General features: G+C 39.0%; 1 protein-coding gene across 6 annotated transcripts in view; it reads right to left on the bottom strand.

Moving 5' to 3' along the window:
• Positions 1-12,820: 12,820 nt before the first annotated feature.
• The window catches only part of TMEM161B (transmembrane protein 161B), an 81,405-nt gene continuing 70,756 nt past the window's right edge, over positions 12,821-23,469 (bottom strand). For 4 of the 6 annotated variants that reach the window (XM_054031719.1, XM_054031721.1, XM_054031720.1 and 1 more), the window contains one exon: positions 12,821-23,122. In XM_054031719.1, coding sequence (XP_053887694.1) covers positions 22,845-23,122 — 278 coding nt within the window. In that variant the 3' untranslated portion in view covers positions 12,821-22,844. The remainder of the gene's footprint in view (positions 23,123-23,469) is intronic. The other 2 variants (XM_054031722.1, XM_054031723.1) reach the window with 1 other exon arrangement.

Here is a 23,469-nt window from a genome sequence, read left to right as displayed (position 1 = left end):
CGTTTGCCTCCTTTGTTTTTTGATAGGCTTGTCTGAGCTCCTTGACTTTCACGCGGCACTGATCTGAGTCCCTATTGTGGCCTCTCTCCATCATGCCCTTGGAGATTTTTTCAAAAGTTTTTGCATTTCGTCTTTTAGAACGAAGTTCTGCAAGCACTGAATCCTCTCCCCATACAGCGATCAGATCCAGTACCTCCCTCACGGTCCATGCTGGTGCTCTTTTTTGATTATCAGCCTGCATGGTTACCTGTGCTGATGAGCTATCTGTGGTCACCTGTGCTCTCCACGCTGGGCAAACAGGAAATGGAATTCAAATGTTCGCGGGGCTTTTCCTGTCTACCTGGCCAGTGCATCCGAGTTTAGATTGCTGTCCAGAGCGGTCACAATGATGCACTGTGGGATAGCTCCCGGAGGCCAATACCATCGAATTGCGGCCACACTAACCCTAATTCGAATTGCTAAAATCGATTTTGGCACTACTCCGCTCGTTGGGGTGGAGTACAGAAATCGATTTAAAGGGCCCTTTACATCGAAATAAATAGCGTCGTTGTGTGGACGGTTGCAGGGTTAATTCGAATTAAAGCTGATAAATCCGAATTAAAGTAGTAGTGTAGACCAGGCCTGAGATCCTAACAACTTAGTCATTAAAAAGCCTTTGTCGCTTCCCATAAAAATATGGGTATTCGGCTAGGATGATGGGGGCTAATTCCTATTTAGGCATCTGCATTTTGTTCTAATTCTCCCTGCAGCTTCAATTACCTACATTCTTCTTCTTTACTTCCTGCTTTTCCGGGTTGTGTTACTGTGCATTGTTTCATCCCAGAAAAGTATGCATTAACTTGCCGGGGGCATGATTCAGATATGCACACACAGGTAACTGCTCTGGGATCCTTTGGGATGAAAGGCACTTTATAAGTCTTACTATCAGACAGACTTAAACAAGGGACAAAATACACAGTTTGGAACCAGTTTTCCAGTGACCCTGTTTATAACAGCAGACTTGTGAAGCTGCTATATGTATCCTGATGCTGTTGTATTGACTGTTGGAACTGACACTTAAGGGAAACCTTCTCCATATTATGGGGTTCTTTGTAGAAATAAAAAAAGTATACAGATTATAGCTGAAGGTAATGTGTAATAGCCTTTAGACTCGAGGCTGCAATTCAACAAGGTACTTGAGCACATGACTAATTTTAAGCACATCTTCCATCCTCTCCCCAACTTTATCTGATATCCCCCCCCCCCCAACAGCGTTCAGGCTTTTACTACTTTTAGCTTACTACAATATTAGAACAATCTTGCTTGTTGCTGCCTCTCAAATTTTGAGACTGATGTTGTCACTTGGCATTTTTATTTTTGAGTATAGAATATTAAACCATAAGTGTTTTAAATTTCATCATTCACACTTTCATATACAGCAGAACAAGCTTTAAAACAGATAACTGGCAGACAAAATTTATTTCAATATTTTGACAATTCTATTTTTATTAAGTATATGGTAAACCTTTCAAATACAAATATTTCATAGTTATTTTCTCAGGATTTGATAACCCTATCACATAGAACACAGAAATAAACCTTATACAATTTTTTACACTGTTGATTTAGAAGAATCGGAAGATAGATGAAAATTAGGATTCTTGAAACAAACCATCTATTGTCAAATTGAATTCCATGTAAGTAACACACTAGCATGTAGATGTCCTGACCATTTCAATACTTTTATTTCTCAATATTTCACAACTTCAGAAGCTTAACATGAACTAATTCAGATGTGAAAAGGTAAGAAAAGTAAATGAAAAAGTTCAATATGAAGGAAAGCATATGTTTCTGTAACTTTTCCAAAGTACCACTATTCCAAGCCACCTTCAATTTTCATCTGTTACAGAATCTAGTTACTTGCAGTTTGTAATAAATATTTGATATTTTTAAAGAGCTGAGTAATTAAGTGAACACAATAGATTCAGAACATTGCACAAAACAATCCATGCAGGCCAAGGAAACCATCCTTCCTAAACTGCAAACTCCACAATCACATCCCAAGTATGAGGGGGAACATAGGGGTTGGGGGTCTGATTTTCTTTTTTAATAAATTTTAGTTTAGTTAATAAGAATTGGCTGTAAGCATATATTTAGGTAAGATATGAAATATTCATTAACCTGGGAGGTAATGTATCCAGTCCTTTGGAATTGGTAGAACTTTTTTATATGATGAATAAGATTTTCAGTAATCCTCATCATATTTGACTTGGGTGTCTGGGTGGAGGCCTAAGGCTGGGTTACTTTAAGGGAATTGTGTTGTTGATTTCTGGGTAACCTGTAAGGTATTATAGAAGCTGTTTTTTGCTGGTTTGGTAAATCTAAGTGTTGGAATATCCACCAGCTTTGGGGATTCTCTGACCCATTCTTTGCAGTTCACCCTAACTGAGTGACCTTGGTTGGCTTTCCTCGGACTCCAGTAACACCCCGATACAAACAAGTTAGTACTGCCCTTTTCACAGAGTTAGTTACTGTCCCCTAAGATTGCTAGTTATCACCCATCATCTCATACATGTTGGTTCAATCAAAACATCTCTCTTACATACTATCATCCTGACTTTATCTTTTAGGAGGGGTCTGTGTTCTTCTATTATCCTTGGGGAATGGTTTTGTACCATCCTTAATATCAAAATGTTCTGGTACCACTTGATATCAGGATGTGTTTGTGTGCGCACTCTGTGACTAGCACTTCTTAGGGATGTGTATTTCTGCAATATCAGCCCTGTTTCTTGCCAGATTCTGTGAGTGAGCCTCATAGCAGGCCTCTGATACAAGGGCTTATGTCTCAGGCTCTCTTCCTACTACAGCAGCTGTACTGCTTCACAGGGACTGCACCATCAATGAGACCAGTCGCCTTTAGTAAAAAGGAGACAAAAACAGGTGCATGATTTGAGACACCCATTGCATGGACACATTCCACCATCCAGAAAGAGCTTTGCCTCTGAAAATCCCTTACCCCAAAATACCACTGTGGAAGGCTACAGAATAACAAAATGGTGGGAAATGCCAATCATCTTGGAGAACCTGGTTCCTTCAGAACATCTTCGTCCGGGCACTGACCTTGAAAGAAAACATTTGTGTACTCTAAATCAAACAAGAGCTGAGATGGTAAAGTCTGGTAACAATATGACCAAATGAAAGCCAAGGAATGATCCCAAATGTGAACATGGAGAGTCTAAGCATATATTCGAACACTGTGTGACTTAGTGCTCTGTCAATATCCTGTATGCCTAAGGAACTATTTAAGATAAGTGAAAACATCAGATCTTGGCTGTGGTTTTGGAGTGATAATCTATGATGATCTTTAATTGTACAGCCCACCCCAATTCAGCCAGCTGCAGGAGTAGGACATGTCTGCAGAGCTACAGTTCCAAGCTTCTCTTCTCCTGCAGCCTCAACTACTGGCCTTCAAATTGATGCCCCTTCTCCCAAGCAGTATGTAGTCTTCACAGGAGAAGGAAACAGAAGTTGAGGTGGAAAAAGGATTCTAGAGAAGAGGTAAGATGGACAAAAAAGTGGCAACTGTGCCAAAACATGACACGAGAAAGACAGAGGCGCATCTCCCAGTCTATCTTTGGGGCCTCCAACTAAAAAAGGCTGAGAAACACTGCCCTGGATTATCTGAATCATCTCTGAGCAAGTTAGAATACTTCAAGTGCCATTACCAAAATCCAATTTTCAAGTATTGTATTAACAAATAGATGGAAGCAGGGACTCCACTTAGGAGATTTAGGTAGTGGCACAGAATTCTCCACCAAAAAAACGGCCATCTCTAAAAATCCTGTTGCTTGCTTTCTCACATAAGCCAAGGAGTTAATGTGTAATGAGAATTGAGATTTGTATAAAGAGGGCATGGGAAAAATAAATAAATAAAGAACTAAGAATAATTATATCTTAATTCTGAGAATTTCAAAAGAAATCACAGTGGATAATCTAGGTTCTGAATTTGGAGCTGCCATTCCAAACAATAGTTTGATACAGAGCCAGCACATGGAAAAGCATTCACTAGAAGCCAGATAGACTGATTTCTCAGAACTTCAGCAATGTCTCCCTTCCTGTCAAAAACGTCCACTGGTTCTTGAAACGAGAAACTCAACAATCTTATGTAACCCAAACTAGGAAAAATGGATCCTTGGCCCTGTGAGAGACTAATATCATGGACAAACCTTATGGAATTAAGATACACTTAATTCAGTGAAGTTAAAACATATTGAATTTAGTTTAATACCTTTGTGGTACATTGTATTAAAAATGCAATTGTGTTATCATGGAATTGTATGCAACTCCTCTAGAAGACTGGGGATGCTAATGTAATTCTTCTGTTATGAGCCCTTTGAAGCCACCTCCTGGACAGGATCACATATACTAGTTCAAACTGGATTCTCCAGGGACCAACAGGATTTTGGATAAATAGTCTGGTTTTAAAAAGGCTCAAGGCCTTCTTCCTGATCACTAAATGGACAGGACCCCTAGTCCCTAGAGGGCCCCAATCCTTTGGGAAAGGTTGGAAGGACTGGTACTACTGAGGCCCCCCTAAGTCATAAGAACGACCATACTGGGTCAGATCAAAGGTCCATCTAGCCCAGTATCCTGTCTTCCGACAGTGGCCAACACCAGGTGCCCCAGAGGAAATGAACAGAATAGGTAATCATCCAGTGATCCATGCCCTGTCACCCATTCTCAGCTTCTGGCAAACAGAGGCTAGGGACACCATCCTAGCTAATAGCCATTGATGGACCTATCTTCCATGAATTTATCTAGTTCTTTTTTGAACCCTGTTACAGTCTTGGCTTTCACAAATCCTCTGGCAAAGAGTTCCACGGGTTGACTGTGTGTGGTATGAAGAAATACTTCCTATTAATTTCATTTGGTGATCCCTAGTTCTTGTGTTATGAGAAGTATAGCACTTCCTTATTTACTTTCTCCACACCAGTAATGATTTTATAGACCTCTATCACATCCCCCCTTAGTCGTCTTTTTTCCAAGCTGAAAAGTCCCAGTTTTAGTAATCTCTCCTCAAACGGAAGCCGTTCCATACCGGTAATCATTTTTGTTGCCCTTTTCTGAATCTTTTCCAATTCCAGTATATCTTTTTTGAGATGGGGCAACCACATCTGCATGCAGTATTCAAGATGTGGTTGTACCATGCATATATAGAGAGGCAATATGATATTTTCTCTCTTATCTATCCCTTTCTTAATGATTCCAAATGTAACCCTTCTGCCAGGCCAAGTTGATAGCAGCAAGGGCCGGGTTCAGTACATAGGGGTCCCTTCCCAACAGCGTGACACAGAACCAGCTCGAGCCCCCACCCAGTGACCTGGGAAAATCTTACACAAACCCCTAGGCACCTCGAAGAGGCAATATTTCCCCTCTCGCAAGCACAGAGCCTCGGTGTAGCAGAAAATGTTTAATAACATGAGGTAAACGACATAGCATTAAATTGGGAAAACACCACAACTAGAGTTCATAGACCAAACCATGAGCGAAGACCCACCCCAGCAAATTGGGCCGTGTCCTCTCCCGTTGGTTCTTGAAACCAGCGACCCAAGAATCACCAAAGTCCCAAAAGTCCACCGATCCCAAAGTCTCTTGGGTCCAGCAACCCAAGAATCACAAAAGTCCCAAAAGTCCGACAACCCCCCAAAGTCTCTGTCCCTGATCAGTGCAGCCCCAGAGTTCAAAGGGGGGGGGGGTGAGCAGGGTGTTAAGGGGCACATTACGTGATCTGAGGCCAACCGGCTGCTTCTCTGTGGGGTTCCACCGCAGCCTTACCACGAACTGCTCCACTCCACCCGCAGTCCCACTCCTGCCGTCCCACGAACTGCTCTGGCAGCTGCTCCGCTCCGCTCACCGACCTGTGAGCCGGGCCGCTCCGCTCACCGACCTGTGAGCCGGGCCGCTCCGCTCCAGCCGTCCCTTGGGCCACTCCCACAAGGCTCTGCTCTGCTAGCTGCTCCTCCAGCCACTCCGCTCACCGACCTGTGAGCCGCTCCGCTCGCCCCCGCTAAGCTAAGTTAGCTTAGCTTTCAGGCTCTCCCACTAGTTAACACAGCCTCAGTGATCTCAGCTCTTAAATAGCTTTAGCTCTTTTGTGATTTCAGCTAGTAGTAGGGGAGCCCCAGTGCTGGTGCACTATTGGCCCAAAGTGAACTCAGCTCAGCAGTCTGTAACTAGACTCCTAAGGGAATCAAAATTAGCTCTGACATTCAACAGTGGAGAGCGGAGGAGGTGCAATTGGTGTTTCAGGCCCACAAAAGGGACCCACACCACCAGGTACCAATACCTGCCCCCAACCTCTCTCAATTCACTGGGTTTTGTAACCCATGCCCCTTGACAAGCAAATGCTACTTAGGTAATGGTGAATGACTCACTCAGTCCTTCTGTCATACACCAGTTCCACTGGCCTTGATTCACAGAATCAGGGTAACAAAACTTTATTCTTCCTGCCCCAATAACAGAGAAACTGGGGATCCCACACCAGCCAAAGTGACCACTTTGAGTTGCTGTTGTTTCCTGCCAGGCGAGTGGGTGTGCCTATGCAAACAAGATCAGCCCCTGGAGTTCTTTTCCACACTCACCATAATTCACCACCAGATGTCAGGGTAGAGCTCATCCTGACTCTGCTTACACAAATATTCTGTTTGCTTTTTTGACTGCCCCTGCACATTGAGTGGATGTTTTCAGAGAACTATTCACAATGACTCCAAGATCTCTTTCTTGGGGTCTAAATTAGCTATTACCACTCATCATTTTACATCTATAGTTGGGATTATGTTTTCCAATGTGCATTACTTTGCATTTATCAACACTGAATTTCAACTGCCATTTTGTTGCCCAGTCACCCAGTTTTGAGAGATCCTTTTCTAGCTCTACACAATCTGCCTTGGACTTACCTATCTTGAGTAATTTTGTATCAAATGCAAATTTTACCACCTCACTGTTTATTCTTTTTTCCAGATAATTTATGTATATGTTGAATAGGACTGGTCCCAGTACAGACCCCTGGGGGACACCACTATTTACCTCTCTCCATTTTGAAAACTGATCATTTATTCCTACCCTTTGTTTCCTATCTTTTAACCAGGTATCAATCCATCAGAGGATCTTCCCGCTTATCCCTAACAACTTATTTTTCTTAAAAGCCTTTGGTGAGGGCCCTTTCCAAATGGTTTTATGAAAATTTAAGTACACTATATCTACTAGATCCCCCTTGTCCACATGCTTGTTGACCCCTCAAACAATTCTAGTAGATTGGTAAGGTATGATTTCCCTTTCCAAAAAGCATGTGGACTTTTCCCCAACAAATTATGTTAATCTATGTGTCAGACAATTTTGTTCTTTACTATAGTTTCAACCCGTTTGCCCAGTACTGAAGTCAGGCTTAACGGCCTGTAATTGCCAGGATCACCTTTGGAGCCCTTTTTAAAAATTGGCACCACATTAGCTATCCTCCAGCCACTTGGTACAAAAGCTGATTTAAAGGATAGGTTAAATTGATAGGTTTCATGAGTCATATACCTGAATACTTGGATGCTAATATCTGAACTGTATCAGTAAATTTATTCACCTAAATTAAGTTATTGCTGATTATGTCCTATATGTATTTTATGATCTTTAAACCAACCTTTGTTCTTTAAATCTGTCTGAAGTTCCTTTGCTTTCATGCAGCACGGCTGCTGACCCCTGTGGTACCCCTTTACTTCTATTCACCATGCAATTTTTTCATAGATGTCCATGTTTCCACAGCTGCTCCGTAGCTGTGGGTGCACAGCCTCTTCTCCCCACAGGCCCAGGACTCCTGGCTACTCTAGGCAGGAGAGCATCTAGGGTGTACTCAAAGTCTGGGTGCTTGTTCTGATCTGAATCTGTGATGAACTTGAAACCACAAGGAAACCCCTTGCATGGGTCTTGGAAGGACTGCACCAGCCACAGCCCACGCTACAGTTGAGGTGATCTCTGGTAAGTTTATTAGCATGCATGTAGGCTCTTATTGTTTTTATGCTCACTCTAACATTTTTTACCTTAACTGTGTAGTAATTTATAAGTGTGTGCAATCATGCTGTTAACTGATTCAGAAAAGAAAGAAAGCAGTCCTGGTCAGGCAGACTGCCTATTGCTAGGGCTAACACAGTGAAGGAAGGAAAGGAAGAGATGCATGTCTCCACCTATGGGAGGTGAAGACCAGAGGAGCTGGAAGCCTGAGAGTGGGTGCCTTTGCTTGAACCACGGAGGATGCAGACAGGTGCAGTTGTGTGAACTGTGATAGTCCCCCTTCTCTAATGGCTAGTGAGCTACGAAGTTTGAGTCTGCTATTGTTTTTAAATTAGTTCAAGCTTAGTAGGAACAGAGTTCAATTCCTACCATTGGCCCAGGATAGGGCATTGGTTATTTATTTATTTTTATTTGTTAACCATAAAGAATTACAAAAATCATGATTTTAACATTACATAGAAAAAAAAAAGATCAAACCATGCTTAGGACCCCAAGCCTGTAAAAAGAAACTAGTGAATAGATACTGGCAGTCACCTACTGAAGGCATCGAAGGACAGGTACAGGGTCTTGTCCACATTGTTATCCCTGCAGGATAAGGGCCTTTGTTGGTATAATTTCTTATATTTTAACCCTATACAAGAGAATCTAAGATGGGCTCGGGACAAATGGCTGCAAACTACTAGGTAAAAATCTCTTGTTGGATTGGAATTGTCTTAAATTCCACATACAATGATACAAAGTAGCAGTAATCTTTAAAAATAAGAGGAAACTCCAACATTTAACAAACTGAGAACTTGTTACCAATATTGTTCAAAACCTCACAACAGAGCTACAAAGGCAAGCATGGCTAGTGTAGATTTTCTTCTAAAGTGTCACTGTGCCATTGTTTATGACCTCTTATTATAAGAGGGAACAACCCTTTGATAATATATGCTTCCCTAATGTCAGCTGTATGGCTAAAGTTGTTCTGGAGCCTTGGCCCCTTTTATAAGTCTTCAAAGGCACACACACACACACAAAAAAAAAATGAATTTATTTACAGAAAGTCTAGGGACACAGAAAAGCTAAAATATTAGTATGCTGAAGTTTCTCCTCTGACTTGTGGGCTGGATACGAACATGCCAATACAGCTACAGCTAATTCCCCACTACTCAAAAATCATGGGCCAAGCCTCAGAAAAATTACGAGTTTTAATTTATAAAACGAAACAAAAAACCACCAGTGGGTTTGTTTTACTTTTCTTTAGGTTACACTTTGGATATGTTTTCAAGCTCTTCTCCACAACCATAAGGGCTAGGAACCTATTTTCTTAACATAATCACTGGACAACTGCAGTAGGTGGGGTCTTAAGAACCTCAAACTTCACAAGACCATGGGAGTTGGCAACACTAATTTTTATGGTCTAAAATGAACTAGGAAGCAACTGAGTAATAGCCTAGACACTCTTAGGAGTTATCTTACGTACATGACAGATGGACAGTGGTGCCCAAGAAAGCTCTGCCAGCTCCAGCACTCTAGTAGAAGAGCTGATAGCAATTAAAAGTATTACTTTGAGGAACCAGCATTCAAGGTGCTCAAGACAACACAAGCGAAGTTTGAGCACTGGGGAAGTTCCAGAAGATTGGAAGAAAGTTAATGTTGTGCCAAATCTTTAAAAAGGGTAAAAGGGATGACGCAAATCATATAGGCCAGTCAGCCTGACATCAACCCTGGGCAAGATAATGCAGTGACTGATCGGAGACTCAAAAGAATAAAAGGAGGATAATATAATTAATTGCAAATCAACATGGGTTTATGGAAAAATAGATCCTATCACACTAATTTGATATTTTTTTATATTACAAATTTGGTTGATACAGGTAATAATATTGGCGTAATATAGTTAGACTTCTCTAATGGGTTTGACTTGGTACACCACAATATTTTGATTAAAAAACTGGAACTATATAAAATTAACATGGCACACATTAAATGGATTAAAAATTGGTTAGCTGATAGGTCTCAAAATGTAATTGTAAATGGGGAATCATAATCAAGCGAGTCTGTTTCCAGTGGGGTCCCGCAGCTATCAGTTCCTGGCCATACTCTAATATTTTTATCAATGACATGGAACAAAAAAAAAACCCCTCTGATAAAGTGTGCAGATGACAAATTGGGGGAGTGGTAAATAATTAAAAGGAGAAGTTAATGATTCAAAGTGATCAGGATCACCTGGTAAACTGGGCACAAGCAAATACTCATTTTAATACAGCTAAAAGTAAACTTGTACATCTAAAACCAATGAATGTAGGCCATACTTACAGGATGGGGGACTCTATCCATCATGACCCCCAAATCTTTTTCAGAATCACTGCCTCCCAGGATAGTCAGACAAACATGAGCGCCCAGTGTGACGCTGTGGCAAGAAAAGAGTTAATACAATCCTAGGATACATGAACAGGGAAATTTCAAGTAGTAATATAGAGGTAAAATAACCTCTGTACTTAGCACTGATACAACTGCTGCTTGAATATTATGTCCAGTTCTGGTCCCCGCAATTCAAGAAAGATGTTGATAAATGGGAGAGGGTGTAGAGAAGAGCCATGAGAATGATTAAAGGATTAGAAAAACATACTTTATAGAGATAGACTAAGGGCTTGTCTATACTCATGACTAAATCAGCACTGCTGTGATCGATGCAACAGTGTTGATTTAGCGGGTCTAGTGAAGGCCTGCTAAATCAATGGGAGAGTGCTCTCCCATTGATGTCTGAACTCCAGCTCCCCGACAAGTGTAAGGTAAGTTGGCGGGAGAGTGTCTCCCATCAACAGAGCACGGTGTAGACACCACTCCAAGTGGACCTAAGTTACATTGACTTCACTTACATAATTTACGTAACTGAAGTTGCATAATTTAGGTCAATTTACAGCTTTAGTGTAGATTAGCCCTAAAGGAGCTCAATCTATTTAGTTTAACAAAGAGAAAGTTAAGAGTGACTTCATTACAGTCTATAAGTACCTACACAGGGAACAAATATGTAATAATGGGCTCTTCACTCTAGCAGAGAAAGGCATAAACACAATCTAACCGCTGAAAGTTGAATCTAGACAAATTCAGACTGGAAATAAGGTGTAAATATTTAACAGTGAGACAAACCAACCAATGGAACAGTTTATCAAGGGTTGTGGTCGATTTTCCATCACTGACAATTTTTAAAACAAATTTTGGTGTTTTCCTGAAAGATATACTCTAGGAATTATTTTGTGGAACTTCTATTGCCTGTGCTATACAGAGGTCAAACTAGATGATCACAATGATCTCCTCCGACCTTAGAAACTATGAAAAAGTCTCTCTGTGACCTCAATCCTGCAACTGGCTCTGTGGGCAGATCTATGTAACTGCATGGAGCCAGTTGTGGGACTGTTACTCACATGAATAAGTCTCATCTGCACACAAGAGTTGTATTGCTTTAACTATACCAGCATAAAGCATTACAATCCCCCCAGTGTGGCTGCAGCTATACTGGTATCAATGTGCTTATCCCAGGATAGCTCATTCCCAAATAGGAAGTGGAAAAAACTATGCAGGTATAAGCACATTTATTCAGGTACAACTGCACCCACCCTAGGTGTTGTATCAGTTTAACTATATCGATTAAAATAAATTATCCCCTGACCATTATACTGGAGCAAAAATTGTGCAGACCAGGCCTATGCTGACCAATCAAGTCACACAGTAGTAATTAACTATCCCTCCCATGCACAAATTGAACTAAAACATTACAAGTGTGCTAAATTTCTTCCTTTAAAGTTTCTAAAATATATTTTCAAAACACTAACACAAAAAAACCCCAAGATGTTTGTGGGATTTTTTTTTTTTTAACAAAGTTAAATCAATGAAACATTTTGACTAGCTCTATTCAGTTAATTAGGTTGTCAAATAGTTCCTTGGAAGTCAGAGTTTTGCACAAATTTGCAGAACCAGTAACTGAAGTATCATTTTAAGATTTAAAAATATACAAAAATCAAATTTAAGAATGAAAAACATGTATTGATCTTTGGTTTTAAAAGTTGCCTTATTTCGGATTTGGGCAGCACTGTATAAAATAATGGAAATTATACTGCAGCCCAGTATATGTCGTATAAACAAAAAGTTTAAAAGGTCAGGTTACACTGCATAAAAGCAAGACATATGCCAACTAAAGATTAGAACACTTCTATTACACTAAGCAAATTCTAAAACACCAGCATTGCATCAAACATTATATCCCTCATTTGAATTAAAGCTTTAAATAGGCAAGCAGATTAAGAACATAAGAATGATCACAGTGGGTCAGACTAATGGGTCCATCTAGCTCATGATCCTGTCTTCTAACAGTGGCCAGTGCCAGATGCTTCACAGGGAATGAACATAACAGGATAATTTATTGCATGATCCACCCCCCTGACATCCTGTCCCAGTTTCTGGCAGTCACACACCAGAGCATAGGGTTGTGTCCCTGACCATCTTGGCTATCAGCCATTGATAGACCTATCCTCTATGAACTTAACCAATTTTTTTTTCGAACCCACTTACACTTTTGGCTTTCACAATACCCCTGGCAATGACGATCCAAACAAGCTTGATTGAAGTGAGTCCAGATACAGCAGTTTATCAAAAGCTTTCCCTGCAGTCACTGTGGTAACCTGACTAGTATTTTAACCAGTATACATTCTCTTTTAGTACATAATTTTATTTCAATTATGTATAATCAACCACAAATTATAAATTTTTCAGCGAACAATGACTGGGGAGCTCAAAAAGCATAATCTTTGTATTTCACAGAATTTTATTAAATTAACATCAAAACTTACAGTGAGCTTTATTACTATGTTCATCAACATTAGGAAAATGCTGCCTGACACATGCCAACACTTTTCAAGCAAAACAGAAAATTCTTCTTTAATTCTCCAGATAAACCATTAGCAGCACTAAGCAACATAATTTCTTACACACAGTGTAAAAAACTAATGTATAGTAGCTTACAGGAAAAAGTTTTCCTCAAACCAGGTACTATATACATTAAATATACTAATTGCTAAAGCCATTTTTTAGAGCTAAAAGCTCAACACTCTATAAGGCTTCCTTTAAGAAGTGTTTCCTTTGGTACAGACTTAATTCAATGCAAACAGTTCAATTTACAAGAACTTTACATGTAACATGCAAAATAATTACCTCCAGACTAGGCATATAATAATGTTTATTTCATCACTTTTTTTTCTGTTGAATCAGACCAATCATGTTTGATAGATTTTTTTTTAATCTTAAAATTTAAAGCGTGCAAGTTCTTATAAAATATAGTTAAAAGTCAAGCTGGCAGCCCACTGTCCTAACAAAAGCATGCAACAGTACATAAGGCTGCTATTTAAAAATACAAAATTTAAAAAACTGTACAACAGTTAACACTGGTCTCCTGTTTTGGATCCATTATGTTCAGCCCCATACGTCCATGTAATTCCTGCTCTTTTGTATCCTAGATTTGATCTCATTAATGCTCAAGTCCTGCAGAAACTTCCACACAAACTTTAAACCCATGAATAGTCCCACTGAGATCAAGTTAAATACACAAGTCTTTGCAGGACTGGAGCTTAAACTACAAACTTGGAGCAAAGCAGTTGTTACAAACTTCTTTCAAAGTCAACCATTCCATTGCAGACAGCACCAACATTATAGAATTGTAATTTCTTTAATCTCAAATATGAAAAAAGTGTGAAAGTGTAGGAGGAACTGAGGTGTTCTTACAAATACTGTAAAGGGAAGGCAGAATTCTTGGACTATTTATGTGATAAAAGCAAAATCAACTGATTGGAAATTAAAAAATATATATATGGTTAAAATATTAGCCATGAGAATTTATTTTTCCACATTAATCATCTATACACATATATACATACACACACATAAATGAGTTAAAATTAAAATCCCATGGCAAGTTTTTAAGGACTAGCTGACCTCCTTTTAAGAAAATGCAGGCTCTCTTCTAGGTATGCATACCTACCAAGAGAAGCACAAAGGCATGTGCACAACTTTAGAAAATGTCTGTTTGAAAATGTCATTTCCTAGCAGGGCCGGCTCCAGGGTTTTGGCCGCCCCAAGCAGCCACAAAAAAAAAAAAAAAAAAAAAAAAAAGCCGCAATCGCGATCTGCGGCGGCAATTCGGCGGAAGGTCCTTCGCTCCCAGCAGGAGTGAGGGACTGTCCGCCGAATAGCTGGACCTGCTGCCCCTGTCCGGAGTGGCCGCCCCAAGCACCAGCTTGCCAAGCTGGTGCCTGGAGCCGGCCCTGTTTCCTAGTATCTGCTCTAGAATGTGCAGGTCCAGGCACTTTAGTAACACCTCGTGTGCACAGAAGATGGAGTTTGTTCTTTGTGTAGATGTTGTTGGTAATATTGTACCCTCATCCTGTTTTATTTTTTAAGAAATGATGTAACTTTGCCAATAGCAGTTGGGTTCCACTATGTTAGCAACTTTTGGAAGACCTCTGCAGTACAGCACAGAAGGTGTGCCTGATTTTAAAGCACCATGTCATGTAACTTTGCTCAGAGCAGGTCTAATCAATATGGTGTTTTAAAACAGTGATAACTGGTAGACAATAAAATGAAGGTGCTCAGTCTTACACTTTGAGTTCCACCATATTGGCAAGTGGGAAATTTTTGAAACCCTACCCTAATCTAGAAAAAGGGGCTTGGAAGTTTCCCGTAAGCTTTGACCTTTTCCATTGGCAAATACAGATTTTTCATCTCTTGTTCACAGTCTGTTACAGGTAATTTGCTTTGTAAGCATCAATATTGTCAATGCCAGCATAGTTCTAGGAACAGGGTGTGTTGATCCATGTACCCTTTGCTAACAAAAGCTATCTCAGTAGCAACAGAGCAACAACTGTGAGGTTATACATAACAATTTTAAAGTTCCCAGTAACGATAGATTTAAAAAAATATTTACAGTCTGGAGACATGTACAGTTCGCAATAATTTACAGTTTACAAGAATTTTAACTTGAGTGAAATTCTGGGCCTAAACAACTTAATAGTATTTTTAAGTACAAATATTTGCTGATACTTAAAAGGGAATGAGACACGAGGATAAAAGCGGGTTCCCCTTTTCCCCCGCTATTTTTGCCAGAGATATATGTTTTCCCACTTTTGTTCTTGAAAATGTTTATCTACTCAAATTATGCAAGGTAGTTAACAATACAAGATAACTAAAGTGGAATATGGGCATGATTTAAGATAGGAAAACCAGAAACAGGAAAAATAAAGTTTTTGTAGGCACACCATGTTTACACGTGTAAGAATCAGATGTACAAAATGGAATTTCTTTGTTTTACCTTTTATGAAAAACATTGTGAATACCTATCTGCTTTTGAAATACGTAAGACAATAGTACATAAGAGGTAAACAAAGTTACAAAGAATACTGAAAATTAGGACAAAGCCTGATTTTATAAGCATAAAACATCATAAATCAGGTTTCAAAAATACAGCAAAACTATCAAAGTAATTGAAAATGGCCAACCAGTAAGACTATTCAAAAAGTTGCTTCTTTAAATGCTACAGAGGTTTACTACTTGTGCTCCTGGGGGAATTCTGCCCCACTGAGCACGTGTACAATTCATATCCCCTGCAAAAATGTTTTGCTTTCCTGCAGAAAAATGACTTGACAGGGAAACAAAGGGAAGCCGCAAGAGCAGTCACACGCCCCTCTCAGGTGGCCTGGGCATGTTGGCTTGGGAGCCTGGAGCAGCCAGTGGAGATGTAAATCACGGCGGGAGGGGCGGGGCTGGGTATATACTTATACCCAGCAAAAGAGACTCTGTCCCTCTCACTCCCTATTGTGGTGAATCCCATGTGGAGGATTAGGGCTTGTGGGTGTCTGGAGGTATGTGTGAGGTAGACTCTATCCCTTCAGGCAGAGCAGAATGTAGCAGCCTGCTGGCTAAGTTGTTCCCATTGTTGTTCGTGAACTGTTCCCATTCTTAGTGAATTCCCCCTGGGAGCATAAAACAGGCATAAAAGTTTTAAGGCTCCTTTACATTGCCAGAATGGTGCAAAGGAGCCTTATTGTAAATGACAGTAACCTTAGCAATGCTTATAGTGTTTCAGTGATTAGAACTGGTCTAAATTTTTGGACCGAAAAATTTTCCTATCAAAATGTGCTCCAAGAACTGTTTACCGTTGGCCTTTCTGGAAATGGTCAGTAGCTAACATAAATTGTGAGTTTGACTCCCCAGCCTTTACTTGCTCTTCAGTTGCCTATGATGTAATACTGAGCATATGGATGCATATATTTGTTGACTAATAACTAGAAATAAAGGGTCAAACCTAGCTACATTACAATTAGACAAAGGGAATTTGGGGTTTTCCTCCAAAACTCCCTACTCCCATGCTCCATGCATTGTATTGTAGTTTAAATAAATTACCAAAGTAAGTGAAACTGGCATGGTTATATGGCCTTATTTTTACAAAATATGAGGAATTTTAAAATATTCTGCACAGAATTTTTAATTTTTTAGTGCAGAATTCACCCAGGAGTGTACTACCAAAGTCATGAACATACTGTGTTAAGAGATATTGCAGATTTCAACTTCTTCCCTTCCCTGATTTTGAATAATGGGAATCTGAACCTAAGGAACTGTTTGGTATTTACAGGCTGATACCAAGCTTGTACTTGTTATAAATTATACTTATTAAGTATATACTTATTATGCTTATACTTGTTACAAAATCATCAATCTGGGCTTCAAGTTTAAAAAAGAATCAACATGTAGAAACATTTAATCTAATTGGAGGCACTGACATGAATAAACATGAGGACATGTTCCATGGCATCAGCATTACAAATAAATTTAATTTGCATTAAGAACACTGTTACAACAAAGGTATAAAAATACATATATACTGGCTCTCAAAACAATGACCAGTAAGTACATCATTATTCTCCTGACAACCAATAATGGGAGATTTCAAAAAGGACTTGGGTTGTGGTTTACTTTTCTCTGAGCTTCAGCAAATAGCCTGAAAAGTTACACACTTTGTGGAAAAGTGAAATTTAAACTTCCTTGTAAAAAAAGTTAAGCAGACTGCAGTAAGGAAGCCTTAGAGCAAAATCCTGATTGAGAGAATCACTTAGGGAGGCTTTTCCCATCCACCCCTCCCGACAGCAGCAGGAGGGCATTCCAACCTCATGCTGGGAATGACGACTAGGTACCACACCACAATGTTGCCACTACTGGCGAGCACGCTGATGCTTTTCAAAGGAGAAGCAACACGTATGTCACTGTACAGCATGACTGGCTGCCCTGAACCATCTTGCCCAACAACAAGACAGTGTATCCAATATTTCTGTAACACTTGTACTCTCCAGAGTAAGTCTTTATCAGAGAGGCCAAGATTTTGCCCTTAATACTTCTTTTGGGGATTTAAGCTGTAGATTAAAATAACAGTTTTACCTATTTGTTATTTTACAGTAAACGTTCATCTTAAAATTTAGAACACTAGTAATCTGCTGTCTTTCTTTTATTAAGATCCCACTCTGACCTAGGAACATTTCCTTATGATAAAACACTTCAGCTCCTTTTGCCTGAGTATTTTCATTCATGATTTCTGTTTTTACTGTGGACATTGTTCTTCAATCTTGAGTAAAATGTTTAGTAGCTTTGTGGGGGGGGGGGGGGGGGGAAACAACGGCAATAGACTATGTGCAGTACTAAATTTGGGGGCTATTTGGCTGACATAACACAAAGTTCCTCTATGGAAAGTGAGCTAATACTTAAAAAGGAAAAGTGTAACACTAAGGTCTTTGAGAATAAAAAAAGTATAAGGGCTTCCATTTTACAGCATCACTAACTTCACAATATCGTATCTATGAGGACAAAATTTTCAGAGTCATAAGTTTACTTTTAAAAATATTAAACCTAAAACATCAATTAGCAATGGTGAATTCTGCACCCATAGGTGGCTGACAAAGAGAGATAGCTGTTTGGATGAGATTAGCTGGGATTTTCTGTATACAATAACCATACTATATACTCAGAATTTGAGCGTTGTGGGTTAGACAGCTAACATGTATCCTCATGGCAAAATGCTTGCTTCTAGGTAAGTTTGACTTTACAATTAGGGCATAAGTGGCTCCCTGTTCACAAGTTCGCCATCTCCTTTGAATAAAGAATAGATGTTATGTAACACTGGGTTTGAGCAATTAATCTTCTAAGGCAGCTCTTCTTCCATATAATGCTGGTTGTTCTCTCTCACGGATACCACATGCCCTTTTCCTTTGTTGTACCGGTTGATTCTTATGTAAGAAAGAGGTTTAAAAAAAAAAAAAAAAAAAAAGGATCCAGAATTTGTGGTTGCAAACAACTGCAAACTTTTAGGCAGCTGGGAAATCCTGAAGATCTCTACAATTACTGAAACATCTACATGATGATAGTACAGCCCAAAAGGCATTCCAAGGTGCCCTGCAAAGTGAAAAATACTGGTTTATGACCTTTTCTCCTTTCCTGTGATGTATAAAAAACATTTGTAAGCTTAAAAAGAGTTCCTATTAGGAATGTCATGGCTGGTCTTCCCTACCTTTTGATGAGAACTCAGAGGTCTCAAGCCTGATTTAGACAGATTCCTAGCGATTTAACTAAAGATGTTATTTTAAATCAATTTAGTTAAACTGATGCAAGTTCATGGTTTGCTATTCTTATTTCAGTTTAGTTTAATCTTGTTAAAAATAAACAGATCAAGTTAAACTGAAATAAGCCACTCAAATTCAGTTAACACACAAACTTCAATTTAGGTAAACTAGTGGGTTTAAAAATCACACTCTTTAGTCAAGTCCTCAGGATCACAAGCCACATCTTCTTAACTGAATGACAGGACTGTTGAATCTTTACCAAAGACATCTATCTCCCAGTTCTTTTTCTCAGAAAGAGATAATTCATGAAGAAGGCCACACAACATTTTAAGCAGCCTGCTTAAACTAAAAACTGCTTTCCCTCAGTCAGGTTTCACTTGCTTTATATTTCTGAAACCTATTGGTTTTCTGCAGCTGTCCATATAATCCTCCAAAAGAAACTAAGAAAACTTTATTTTTGTAATGTAAGAAAGGAGAACTCCTGCCAAAGTACATACCCAATAAGCCTTGTGTTTACATAATAAAGATGCAACAACTAAAAAAAGAGCACAAACCTACTTTTTCTTTGCAGGTTACTACTGAGAATGGCAGACAGATATACGAGGGTAAAAGATAACTACAAATGACTTAAGATGAAGTACAAGACAGGTTATTCATTTGCTCATGAAGGTACCATTCAGCGAAAGGTCAACAGATGTGTTTTATACCATACTCATCACTATAGTAATGTCCTTTTTTTCCCCTTCTTCGTTGTCCACTTCCCCCATGTCAGACAGATTTTCTGACCTACATAGGTTTTGTACAAGAAGTCCTCTGGATTACGCAGGATCTAAGTCAACGAAAGTCACTGAAGGGAGAATATCTTCCACCCATAGCAAACCCGAAACCTGCAGAACCACAGAGTTGGATGCAACATTCAAGAGGCAATGGCTAGAAATGGTAATCAGAACAAAGATAGAAAGATAATCAAGCTGTTTCTTGATGCATCAATGTCAGTTCTCCAGGTGTATCAGTTTGATCAGTGTTATTTCTGAAGAGCAAGACATCTGACACTTGTTGTTAGCTCTATAAAGCCCAACCATATTAATAATTGTCTTATATAAGACGTCTTTTATATAAAAAAGTCTTATATAATCACTTAATTTTCAGTTAGGAGCAGTGACAACAAATCTATGGGGATGGAAATTCTATTCATGAATAGAAATGCAGGTCTTCCCATGGATTAAGTATCCTTCAGAATCTAAATTTCATTGCTACTCTTCAGGTTGCAATGACAAGCTTCTTAAATAGATTGATACAACTTCGCAAGCTGAGTTTGCAGTCAGAATGAAACAACACTACTAAGAGAGATTTCCCCCCCCCTAAATGGAGCATTAATAGGGCCCTACCAAATTCACGGCCATGAAAAATGCATCACAGATCGTGAAATCTGGTCTTTTGTGTGCTTATACCCTATACTATACATATTTCACAGGGGAGACCAGCATTTCTCAAATTGGGGGTCTGGACCCAAAAGGGAGTTGCGGGGCGGCACAAGGTTATTTTAGGGGGGTTGTGGTATTGCCACCTTTACTTCTGCGCTGCCTTCAGATGTGGGCAGCAGCTGTTAGCCAGACACCCAACTCTGAAGGCAGTGCACTGCCAGCAGCAGCAGCACAGAAGTAAGGGTGGCAATACCATACCATGCCATCCTTACTTTTGCTCTACTGCTGTCAGCAGCTCTGCCTTCAGAGCTAGGCTCCTGGCCAGCAGCCACCAGTCTCCAGCTGCCCAGCTCTGAAGGCAGTGCCACTGCCAGCAGCAGCACAGAAGGGTAGCAGTACTGCAACCCCCCCTACAATAACCTTGAAACCCCCACACAACTCCTTCATGAGTCAGGACCCCTACAATTACAATATCATGACATTTCAGATTTAAATAACTAAAATCATGAAATTTACAATTTTTAAAATCCTATGACTCTGAAATTGACCAAAATGGACCCTGAATTTGGTAGGGCCCTAAGCATTAATCTTGGAAATCTAATTGTAAGCACTTAAAGGCTACCTTATTCTTTCCATTGCTAATCATATACAACACACACCCAGAAAATGGGAATGTCCAGTATTGCTGGCTTTATCTATCAATCATCTGAAAGGGCCTCTGTCATAGGAATGTTTCAAGTTTTGAATTTATGAAGTCAAATATTCTTTAGGTCATTCAGAGAGTGGATGCCATTGTCACTTATTAAAAATTAGGGTACAAGTGAAGTTTACAGCACTGTTAACTATAAAGTACTCTACTCCTACTGTAACTGGCAGGATCTTAAGAGGTTTTTCGGGATATTTAAGAGGGCGTGTGCACGCAGCGGGGGATGCAGGTGAGAGGTGGCGGTATATAAACCTTATTAAGGTAACAGCAAATGAGCTAAAATATTTCTGAATACTTTCAAAGTCATTTGATGGAGAGAGAGGAATTGAGAACTCTCTCAGATCCTTAATTTTCAGTATTCTTTGATGCTTTGTTTTCCCATATTACAGATTTACAACATTTAAATAAAACATTTTCTAACAGTCTTTCCATTTCTGTTTACTATATTCCAAGCTTTACACAAATAATTCAAAGAAACCCAAAAGCGTTACCCATATTTTCTATGTATGGCTAATATTACTTTGTCATACTAAACACAGATATCTTTCTGCAGTGCACTTTTTTTTTAAAGTAAAATTAAGATTAAAAATTAATTCCCAATCCCACATTTCTGATTACAGTATACACAAAGCAAATGAAAAAAAATTGTCATTCTAATTTGTTCTCAAAGTACTCAACTTAGGATCTGTTATTCAAACTAAACAAAACTTGTCAAATTAATACTTTACTCCTCCTTACTATACATTTTAAAATTAATGTACAGAAAATACATTTCTGAGACTAAAAGATGTTCAATATTTCTACATCAACAGGATAATCTCACATTAGAGTAACAAACGAAGATCACAGAGAGCAGGAAAGATAAGAGTAACAACTTCTGGGTGAATCTCTTTCAACAAAATTGCAAAGGTTCTTTATTAAAGTTAAGTACCTTTGTAGAGGTACCAAAAATGAATAGCCCTTTCAGCTGAACTTTCAAAAAAATTTAATCAAGAGATCTTGAACTTTTTAGGTACATATATGTCGCTGTCCCACTGCCCTGTAACATACATTCAGCAACTTAAAGATTCAATATTTATTTTTATAGACTCCATATATATTATATATTTAATATATAATATATATTTATATACATATATATACTTACAGATACATACATACTCAGCAGGACTATAGTTACTCTTTTTAAACACTTTGATCAGTGTTGATAATCTATTCCAATTATTTTGTGAATTGAATGGAATTTGTCCATTACCTGGAAAAATGAAATTTTAAAAGACCCAAATGGAATTTGTGGATCAATAGTAGCACCAATACTGTACTTGCGAGGGTTTGTATGGCCATTCATTACTTTAAAATGACTGCAGGGATAGAGACAATATATATTTTTAGAATATTCTTCTTACAGCATGAGCATTCCTGCACTACTTAGGCAGCAATACTTGCAGAGTCCATGCATTTGTTCCTACCCTAAACTCAAATATTTCATAGCCTTTACTGTAATATACAGTATTTCTTCTGTCCTGTTGGATTTTTTTGCTTTTCACACAGAAAAGTGATCAATATCGTTCCAACAGAAATTATTTTCTCTTCCCATTGTATGGCTCAGTTTCAAGATTGTTTAACTAGGCAGCCACCATTAGTGTTACCTGTACCTCAATACCACTAAGAGTCATCAGTCAACGACTGAAGTAATATACAAAAGTTTTGAGGGCAGCTTAGTGTTAATGGAAAGCCAGGTACTCACAGGCGCTACCCTTTTAACTAGCCCTCCAATATCAGCCACATAAAAAGGTTAGTCACAGTTCCAATACCATAATTCAGCAGTTAGTTACCTACCATTCGGTAACAAAAGTTAAACCCACTTGTGATTTTAAACAACAATATTCACCCTGAGAATACAGAGGAAGCATTTAAGAATAAAATCTGATATGTGTTTTTTCTTCACGTATGCATTCTTCCATTTTTTTCTTCAGCCCCTCTGGGGTACATGGGTTTGAATCGAGAAGTTAACTTCAGATATTTCCTTTGTGAGCTGATTATTCATGCCACAGTCAGATACTGGTGATAGAAAAGCCCAAAAAGGCTTGTGAAGAAGAGGCAAGCAGCAATCCACCAGGTGAGAAAAGACAGGAGTCCTCGGAACAGGAGAGGAGTGAAAATGTTCTTTAGGCTTCCCAATGCCATTGTTATTTGTACTACAGTTACCTTCATCTTTCCATCAGCAGGTGGAGACTCAGAATAAACTGAATTGGGAAGTGGACTGTTCTCCATTGGAAAGTCAGAGCTAGATTCTGGATAGATGCCCCAGGAATAATTACCTGTTAAAAATAAGATGATAAATGAAGCAACTAGATTCCAACTCCTTTTACTTCGGTCAAGTCTATAAATATAGCAGCAGTACCCTAGACATATTAGAAATAGAAAATTCTTTCTAAATAACTTTCTAAATATAAAATTGCAACATGCTTGATGTCGACTCCCTAATTTCACTACAGTAGATCTGGTAAGACAGTGTAAGACATATCCTTCATGATGGTCTGGTGTTGCTCTATTCTTTTATTAATACTAGAAGAAAATCCATGCCTCATTTACAAATAATGGTCAAGAAGTCCATGCAGTTTTAAGGATAAGACTTGCATTAATTTTAGAAAATTTCATTAACAGA

This window comes from Malaclemys terrapin, chromosome 6, assembly GCF_027887155.1.
Source record: "Malaclemys terrapin pileata isolate rMalTer1 chromosome 6, rMalTer1.hap1, whole genome shotgun sequence".
NCBI lineage: Eukaryota > Metazoa > Chordata > Testudines > Emydidae > Malaclemys > Malaclemys terrapin.
The sequence above is the reverse complement of the archived record's forward strand: the minus strand, read 5'-3'. Positions and strand labels throughout refer to the sequence as shown.